General features: G+C 39.6%; 1 protein-coding gene across 1 annotated transcript in view; it reads left to right on the forward strand.

Moving 5' to 3' along the window:
* The window catches only part of ZNF37A (zinc finger protein 37A), a 50,336-nt gene extending 40,240 nt beyond the window's left edge, over positions 1-10,096 (forward strand). Inside the window, exon 5 of the mRNA XM_059900200.1 lies at positions 874-10,096. Coding sequence (XP_059756183.1) covers positions 874-2,321 — 1,448 coding nt within the window. The 3' untranslated portion in view covers positions 2,322-10,096. The remainder of the gene's footprint in view (positions 1-873) is intronic.
* The last annotated feature ends 294 nt before the right edge of the window (positions 10,097-10,390 follow it).

Below are 10,390 nucleotides of genomic sequence, written 5' to 3' on the forward strand. Positions count from 1 at the left end.
TAGCAGATGTAAACTAGGATATATAAGCATGGATAAACAACAAGGTCCTCCTGTACAGCACAGGGAACTAGATTTAATATCCTGTAATTAACTACAATGGAAATGAATATGAAAATGTTATCTATATATATAACTGAGTCACTTTTCTGTATACCAGAAACTAACACAACATTGTAAATCAACTATACTTCAATAAAGTAAATTTTTAAATATATATTGTCAGTTTTTGGGCATTAAACTCAAGGATGTAGAATATTGTAGATAGTAGAGGAGTAAAAACAGCCACACATAACCGAAAAATCATAAGGTAAAGAAAGGTAAAAGAAATTTCTAGGACCAGGTTTAGAATTTTATTCCTTACAGTTTTCATGGTATACAGAGATGCTGAAACATGGATATGAAAGCAGGACTGAAAACTGATACTAACTCAGGTGAAATCTGGGGGAAAGCCAAAAGGGATTGAAACAGGGTTTGATGGTCAGGAGAGGTCCACTGCTGACCAACTCTGATGTAATGAAGGGAACATACCATACCTACAATAGAGATGTATGTCTGAATCTGTGGCAAGAATGGCTTGTCCACTCACTGATTTGCTCTTTTGTTGCTTATTTTTATTCCTCATGAATCAGAGCTAGAAAAGAATTAGAGCTTGGGTTTTAGTACTGTTCCTTTATGAGTTAGGGCTCTTAGAATATTGATTTGTTGCTGCTGGGTAGAATGGAAAAGAGAGAGAGGACTGGATGTATATACACTGTTGTCATATTCTAGGCGTGAAGAGATAAGGACCTAAACTGATCAACTCCCTGAAGCCTAATGCTAACTATTTCCTCTAAATATCCTTGTGAACTAATCTTTCTTGCCACTCTATTTCAGAATTAATTAATAGCAGTAGAAACTATTCAAGAAAGAAGTTTGATGAATTTAACAAAGGTAGAAAATGGTTCCATGATGACAAGCATGAAGGAATTCACTCTGAAGAGAAACCTTATGAATATAATAAAAATGGGAATGGCCTCTGTCTTAATGAAGACTCTGTTCAGCATCAAAAAATTCAAATTTTGGAGCAACCTTTTGAATACAGTGAATGTAGGAAAGCTTTCCATGAGAATTCACTCTTTGTTATACATAAGAATCCTTACACAGGACAGAACACCTGTGAATACACTGAATACAGAAAAACCTTCTGTGATATGTCATCTCTCTTTGCTCATCAGAAAACACATCCAAAAGAGAATCACTATGAATTTAATGAATGTGGAGAAAATTTCTTTGAGGAATCCATTCTCTTTAAACATAATGTTCACCCTTTGAGCCAGAAGTCAGATCTCATTCCAATTCAGAGAAGCCACTCAATTGACAATATAATTGAATATAATGAATGCAGAAACTTCAATGAAAAATTAGTCTTTGGCATACAACAGAGCATACAAACAGCAGAAAAACGCTATGAATGTCATGAATGTGGAAAAACCTTCAACAAGAAGTCAGCCCACACAAGACATCAGAGAACCCACACTGGGGAAAAATCCTGTGAATGTCATGAATGTGGGAAAACTTTCTGCAAGAATTCAGACCTCATTAAACATCAGAGAATTCATACAGGGGAGAAACCTTATGAATGTCAAGAATGTGGGAAATCCTTCAGTGAAAAGTCAACCCTCACCCAACATCATAGAACACACACAGGGGAGAAACCATATGAATGTCATGAATGTGGAAAATCCTTCTCATTTAAGTCAGTCCTTACTGTACATCAGAAAACACACACAGGGGAGAAGCCCTATGAATGCTATGAATGTGGGAAGGCCTTTCTCAGAAAATCAGACCTCATTAAACATCAAAGAACTCACACAGGGGAAAAACCTTATGAATGTAATGAATGTAGGAAATCCTTCTCTGAGAAGTCAACTCTCACTAAACATTTGAGAACTCATACAGGCGAGAAGCCCTATGAATGTACTGAATGTGGAAAATTTTTCTGCTACTACTCGGGTTTCACAGAACATCAGAGGAGACATACAGGAGAGAAACCTTTTGGATGTAATGAATGTGGGAAAAACTTCCGTCAGAAATCAGCCCTAATTGTTCATCAGAGAACTCACGTAAGACAGAAACCCTATGAATGTAATGAATGTGGAAAGTCATTCTGTGTGAAGTCAAAGCTCACTGCACATCATAGAACACACACAGGGGAGAAACCCTATGAATGTAATGTTTGCAGGAAATCATTCTATGTGAAGTCAAAACTTACTGTACATCAGAAAACACATTTGGGAAGAAACCCTATAAATATAATAAGTGAGGGAAATCACTCTGGGTGAAGTCAAGAGTTTATAGAACAAAGAACACAAAGCAGGGAGAAAAACCTATTAAGATTTTGAGAACATCTTTGGTCTAAAGTCAGTTCTCATAATACAGCAGAGAACTTACAGAAGGAAGAAAATAATATGATATTCTGGACATAGGAAAATTTTCTACTGGAATTTGGACCATACAGTGTATCAGAAAGCTCAGAGTACAGAAAACCTACTGGTGAATGAATACAGGGAACCTTCTGCCCAAAGCCACACTTCACTAAACATCAGAGAAATCACACAGGGTAGAAACCTCTATCAGTATTCACAGAGAAGACTTCATCCACAGGCCAGAGAAAATGTACAAACTATAGGAAGTTATAGGAAAGCATTTACTAGGAGTTGGTGTTTTATTGGACTTGTGTGAAATGTTTGAAGTAGCATTTCAGTGGACATCAGATAGTAATTTAAGTGGGTAGAAGCTTTAAGTTAAACCTAAGCTTATCATACATCAGCAATTTTGAACTGAAGTGTCTAGCATTTAGGAAATGTGGAGAACGTTTGCATTTAGACATAGCATTTATACAATTTGGCCTATTGCTGGGTGTGCTATTCCTTCCAATTTAAGGTACTGGACATCAACTGGAACCAGGGGTTGTAAGCAACTCACATGTTTATTGCTCAGGCATATGGAAAACAAGGGAAGATTTTTAGCAAGAGGACCCACCTGCAAGAAGATTTTCTGATGTCCAGGTAGAGAGAGAGAGATATCCTGGTCTTGGTGATATGCATATGACAGCAGCTTGCCAGCAGGATTTCTGATTAATTGTGAGGCTGACTAATTTTGAGTGGCCTGTCCTGAAATGGTGGATCAAAGGGGCAATGTAGGTTCCTTGAATGCAGCTACCTGGTGTAGTGGAAGTGGTATGAAATATAGGTAGTTTCTGCCTTACCAGTGTTTTAACAGTTTGGCCAGATGCCATCCTGCTGTGAAGTGTGACCTACTGCAACCAACTTTATTTATCCACGTACTTAACATGTTTCGTATGTGATACAATGATTTTTTAAGAAGCAGAACATTCATGTACAAACATATACACTGTTAAGTATGGAGCTTTAAAAAGCACAAATAGATTTTACTACTGAGTAAGATACAGTAGTTTGCAGCAGACCAGTGCACTCACTAAGAACAACTAGAAAAGCAGTTCACAAAAAGCATCTATTTACTTGCAACCTATTGTTGCAGAAGCAAAGAGGGCTAGAATGGTAAAATTCAGGAGAGGAGTGAATGACAGAAAGTATATGGGAAAATATAGCTGTTTTTCCTGGGAGCACCTGCTAATTCTGGCTACAGGGAGGAACCTGAATATTGAGCTTGGCTCAGGCAGAGGGCTATAGCTTGGTGGGGCAAGGGGGGTTAGGGTGCAGGGAGACCAGAAACCAGGGAAAGGTGAACTTTGCCAGTCAATGCTGGAGTGAAAAATTCTGAAACATGAGAGGCTTCAAACACACAGCCAGTTTCTCAAAATCTTGAGAATACTGACACAGGGCAGGAACTTGAAAATCTAAGCTCAAAAACACAAGTAGATTTTCTTTTTCAGTACTGAGAAAAAAATGAATAGAATTCAGGAACTGCCAGTAGGATGGGCCCCTGGCAAACACAGCATGCTATCAATAAAAGCACAAGGTCATACCAGAGGTAGATTGTACCTTACCAAAACTGCAAACAATCTGAGTCATATTTAAAAATCTACCCAGAAAGAAAACTCATAGGAACAGATGGCTTCACTGCAGTTATTCTAAATATTAAAAGAAGACATAATACCAAACTTTTATAAACTTTTCCAGAGATAGAAAGATAGGAATTTTCCTGTTCACTTTATGAGGCCAGTACAACTTTGATACCAAAACCTTTAAGACATTTCAGGAAAGTAAGGTTATAGACCACTATCTTATGAATTTAGATACAAAATCCTAAAATTAAAAAAATTCCAGCCATATCAAAGGACAATATATCTTGACTAAATGATGTTTACTAGAGGAATCAAAGGACAGATTTAGTATTTCAAATTCAATCCATTTGGCCTTCTACTCCTCTCTGATTCTCCTTTCTCCCTTGCACTTTGTAAATTTCTCTTCTGCCTTCCCTTCCTAGAGTTGAAAAGGCAGAATAGGTCTGCCGTGAGGGATGAGAAAGGTGTGGTGGTGATGTGCCAACCTGCATCAAGAGTGCTGGGGGCAAGTGGAAGAGATGGTTAGCATGGCTGAGATACTGGTAACACTGAGCAGATAAGTAAATGTATTGAAGATGATGAGAGCCAGGTTTCTCACTGTTGGAAAAGGTATCTATAAAAATGGAAAGGGGGGAAGCTAGAAAACCACCTGGAGTGTTGGACTGGAATGATACTCATTTTAAATACACAGAAATAATTATAGTAGTCGTTGTGTGTGTGTTTGTGTGTATTTTATGGATCTGTCTACTGACACCTCAGTAGCACTGAGCACACCAATTACCAGGTTATTAATTACTAAATACTATCCTCCCACCAAAAATTGAGCAGGTCTCTGGAGTGATAGCTTATTCCAAGTCAGAGATGGGGAGAAATATCTATCAGACAATAAGAAAATGTTCTAAGAATTATGGAAACATGTCAAAAGAACAAAAGAACTACTTTGGACAGGTTCCAGTGGCCAAATTTGAGACAGTTTGAACATCAAAACAAATAACAATAGAATCATAGTATAAGTGACTTAAAAATGGGAATCCAATAATTTGTACAGATATAAATAAGTGAATAAATACATAGAGGAGGGAAAGCTCTCTTTATAAGCCAACTAATAAATGTAGGAGGAATAATGGCAACAGAAAAAACACTATTTGGCAACCATCATACTGGTAGTTGATTCAGTAAGTAGTTGCCAACATAGGCTAGAGTTTGTGGGTAGAAGTTTAATGAAGAACAGGTATTGGCATTATCTCCAAATATTTCGCCACAAAATACTAATCAACTAAAAGGTGAAAATGGTGATTTTTATGATAAACCTGGCAGACACCAACATAATCAAGTGATCAAAGTTCACTTCACCAATGGTAGGACAGGTCAACGTAATGTACCCCCTGGTGAGATGCTCTGAGAAGAGCCAACACATTTGTGCTGTATTCTTACCAAGAAAGCATAGCCAGAGTATGCTAATGCAGAGATACCAGATGAACCCGCTTGAAAGGTTATATTATAGAATGTAAAGCCTGTATTTAAATTGTCAAGGACATAAAAGGAAAAGACTGGGAGACTGTTCCAGGTTGGAGTAGACTGAAGATGTTTTAAAATAAAAACAAAAAGGAAAAATAGAATAGTTGGGACAATAAAGAGTGTGTAAATTGGATGGTAGTGTTTACTTCCAGACTTGGGTCCATAGGTAAGTAAGTGTTCAGGAAAATACACAAGTACATAGGGGAAACGAAGTCTCGTGTCTGCAGGTTATTTTCAAAAGCTTTAGAAAAAGAGTAATGAGTGTGTGTGTGTAGAGACAGAGATCAAGTATGTGGGGACAGATGGAGAAAATGCAGTGCACAGGGGGAAATCGGAATGAGTTTTTTCTACTAGTGACTTTAGTAAGTTTGAAATCATATCCAAGCAAATACTTACTTAAAAGTTTAAGTCAATTGATGTAGCCTACCACATTAGAAAAAAATAAGTTAAACCATATTAGTGTCTCAGTAGATGTAGAAAACATTTGATAGAACTTTACACATATTCATGATTTAAAAACTACACTAGAAATAGAAGGAAACCATTAAAAACAAACAAAAAGCTAACATACAACAAACATCAAACTAAGTAGATGAATACTGGAATGTTTCTTCCTGATATTAATAATGAGACAAGGACCTCCCTGGTGGCGCAGTGGTTAAGAATCCACCTGCCAGTGCAGGGGACATGGGTTCGAACCCTGGTCCAGGAAGATTCCCACATGCCACAGAGCAACTAAGCCTGCGTGCCACAACTACTGAAGCCCGCACGCCTAGAGCCCGTGCTCCGCAACAAGAGAAGCCACCGCAATGAGAAGCCTGCGCATCATAACAAAGAGTAGCCCCCACTTGCCACAACTAGAGAAAGCCCACGTGCAGCAATGAAGACCCAACACAGCCAAAAATAAATAAATTTAAAAAAATAATAATGAGACAAGAATGCTTGTTACTACCACCACTACTGTCTAACACTGGACTGAAGGTTTTAGCTAGGTCAGGTCAGTAAGGCCAAATAAAAATAAAAATAAGACATAAAAACTGGGAAGACTGAAGTAAAACTCATTATTTGCAGGTAATACCATTGTTTACATTTAAAACTCTGTGGAAAAATTATTAGAAATATGTGAATTTAGCAAACTGGCTATATAAAAATTATATTTTTATGTATAAACAACCAATAGAAAAGTGATGCCAGGAGAATTGCATCCTTCCTGGATAGGGTGGCAAAGACCAGATTTAGTCTCCTGCCTGACATAATTGGGGAAAGGGGAAACAGAAAAATAAAGGAAATAATTATGTTCAAGTCACTGGACATACAACAGCCCTAAAACAGTTCCAGAAATCCAGAAAGTGCATCACAAAATTAGAAGTTCAAAGACAAAAACAAATGAAAGGGTGTTAAGAATGACTTGTGGGGAGAAGATGGCAGAGTAGAAAGAAGTGAACTCACTCCTTACGGAACCATCAAAATCACAAAGAACTGCTGAACAACCACTGACCAAAAAAATGCTGGAACCTACCAAAAAAGATACCCTACATCCAAAGACAAAGAAGCAACAAAGAGACAGTAGGAGGGGCACAATCACAATAAAATCAAATCTCATATATGCCGGGTGGGCGACTCACAAACTCGAAAACAGTTATACCACAGTCCTCCCACAGGAGTGAAAGTTCTGAGCTCCCAGCCTGGGGGTCTGGCAACAGGAGGAGGAGCCCCCAGAGAGTCTGGCTTTGAAGGCCAGTGGGGTTTGATCACAGGAATTTCGCAGGACTGGGGTAAACAGAAACTCCACTCTTAGAGGACGCACAAAGGGTCTTGTGTGTACCAGGACCCAGGGAAAAAAGTGGTGACCTCATAAGACACTGGGCTAGACTTACCTGCTAGTGTTGGAGGGTCTCCTGCGGAGGCGGAGTTGGCTGTGGCTCACTGCGGGGACAAGGACACTGGTGGCAGCAGTTCTGGCAAATACTCACTGGCCTAAGCCCTCTTGGAGGCTGACATTTTCTCACCAAGACCTGGCCCCACCCAACAGCCTACAGGCTCAGTGCTGGGACACCTCAGACCAAACAACCAACAGGGCAGGAACACAGCCCCACCTAACAGCAGACTGGCTGCTTAAAGTCCTCCTGAATAAACTGCTGCCTGATAGACAGCCCGACATGGCCCTGCCTACCAGAATGACAAGACCCAGTTCCACCCACCAGTGCGCAGTTACCAGTCCTTCCCACCAGGAAGCCTGCATAAGTCTCTTAGCCAGCCTCATCCACCAGGGAGCAGGTAGCAGAAGCCAGAAGGAACTACAACCCTGCAGCCTGCAGAATGGAAACTGCAATCACAGAAAATTAGACAAAATGAGACAGCGGAGGAATACGTCCCAGATGAAGGAACAAGATAAAACCCCAGAACACCACCTAAGTGAAGCGGAGATAGGCAATCTACCTGAAAAAGAATTCAGAGTAATGATAGTAAAGATGATCCAAGATCGTGGGGAAAAAAATGGAGACACAGATGGAGAGAATACAAGAAATGTTTAACAAAAACCTAGAAGAACTAAAGAACATACAAACAGATGAACAATACAATAACTGAAATGAAAAATACACTAGAAGGAATCAATAGAATAATTGAGGCAGAAGAATGGATAAGTGAGCTGGAAGACAGAATGGTGGAAATCACTACCATGGAACAGAATAAAGAAAAAAGAATGAAAAGAAATGAGGACAGTCTAAGAGACCTCTGGGACAACATTAAACACACAAACATTTGCATTATAGGGGTCCCAGAAGGAGAAGAGTAAGAGAAAGGACCTGAGAAAATACATGAAGAGATAATAGCTGAAAACTTCCCTACCATGGGAAAGAAAATAGTCACCCAAGTCCAGGAAGGGCAGAGAGTCCCGGGCAGGATAAACCCAAGGAGAAACACGCCAAGACACATAGTAATCAAATTGACAAAAATTAAAGATAAAGAAAAAATATTAAAAGCAACAAGGGAAAGGCAACAGATAACGTACAAGGAAACTCCCATAAGGTTATAAGCTGATTTCTCAGCAAAAACTCTGCAGGCCAGAAGGGAGTGGCACAATGTATTTAAAGTTATGAAAGGGAAAAACCTACAACCAAGAACGCACAGCAAGGTTCTCATTCAGATTCAACAGAGAAATCAAAAGCTTTTCTGACAAGCAGAAGCTATGAGAATTCAGCACCACCAGACCAGCTTTGCAACAAATGTTAAAGGAACTTCTCTAGGTGGGAAAGAAAAGACCACAACTAGAAACAAGAAAATTATGAATGGAAGAGCTCACCAGTAAAGGCAAACATACAGTAAACATAGGAAATTATCTGCACACAAATATGATATCAAAACCAGCAATTGTGCGGAAAGCACAAGTGCAGGATATTGGAAATGCATTTGAAGTTAAAGATCAGCAACTTAATACAATCTTATTTTTTTACATAGACTGCTATCTCAAAACCTCATGGTAACTGCAACCGAAAATCTACAATAGATACACACACAAAAAAGAAAAAGGAATCCAAACACAACACTAAAGTTAGTCGTCAGATCACAAGAGAAAAAAAGGAAGGTAAGAAAAAACACCTACAAAAACAAATCCAGGGCTTCCCTGGTGGCGCAGTGGTTGAGAATCTGCCTGCCAATGCAGGGGACACGGGTTTGAGCCCTGGTCTGGGAAGATCCCACATGCCGCGGAGCAACTAGGCCCGTGAGCCACAAATACTGAGCCTGCGCATCTGGAGCCTGTGCTCCGCAACAAGAGAGGCCGCAATAGTGAGAGGCCTGCGCACCGTGATGAAGAGTGGTCCCTGCTTGCCGCAACCAGAGAAAGCCCTCGCACAGAAACGAAGACCCAACACAGCCAAAAATAAATAAAGAAAAAAAAAAGTTCTTAAAAAACAAAACAAATCCAAAACAGTTAACAAAAATAAATGAAAGGGGGCTTCCCTGGTGGCACAGTGGTTGAGAATCTGCCTGCCAATGCAGGGGACACGGGTTCGAGCCCTGGTCTGGGAAGATCCCACATGCCGCGGAGCAACTGGGCCCGTGAGCCAACTACTGAGCCTGTGCGTCTGGAGCCTGTGCTCCGCAACAAGAGAGGCTGCGATAGAGGCCCGCACACCGCGATGAAGAGTGGCCCCACTTGCCGCAACTAGAGAAAGCCCTCGCACAGAAACGAAGACCCAACACAGCCAAAAATAAATAAGTAAATAAAGGAGTTCCTTTAAAAAAAATAAAAATAAAAATAAATGAAAGGATTTACTTAGTGTTGATGACTGAAGACTGATTTCTCCCTAAACTGAATGAATGATTCAGTGCAACCCTAACTGCCATCCAACAGCAGGTTTTGTTGTTGGAAATTATGAATTTAAAATGTATTTGCAGATGCAGTGACCAACAATAGCTGACACAGTCTGAAAATAGCAAAATAAAGCTGCAGGACTCAGATTGCTACATAACTAGACTGTTACAGGCAGACCTCAGAGTTATTGGCTTGGTTCCGGACCACAGCAATAAAGTAAATATTGTAATAAAGCGAGTCACACTGGTTTCTCAGTGCATATAAAAGTTATGTTTATACTGTAGTCTATTAAGTGTGCAATAGTGTTATATCTATTGATAAAAAATGCTAACCACCATTAGAGCCTTCAGCAAGTTGTAATCTTTTTGAATAGTAACATCAAAGATCACTGATCACAGATTGCTCTAACAAGTTTAAAAATGAAAAGTGTGAAATACAGTGAGAATTACCAAACTGGCACAGAGACATGAAGTGAGCAAATGCTATTGGAAAAAAATGGCACTGATAGACTTGCTTGATGCAGGGTT

The sequence above is a fragment of the Balaenoptera ricei genome, chromosome 16 (genome assembly GCF_028023285.1).
Source record: "Balaenoptera ricei isolate mBalRic1 chromosome 16, mBalRic1.hap2, whole genome shotgun sequence".
Lineage (NCBI taxonomy): Eukaryota > Metazoa > Chordata > Mammalia > Artiodactyla > Balaenopteridae > Balaenoptera > Balaenoptera ricei.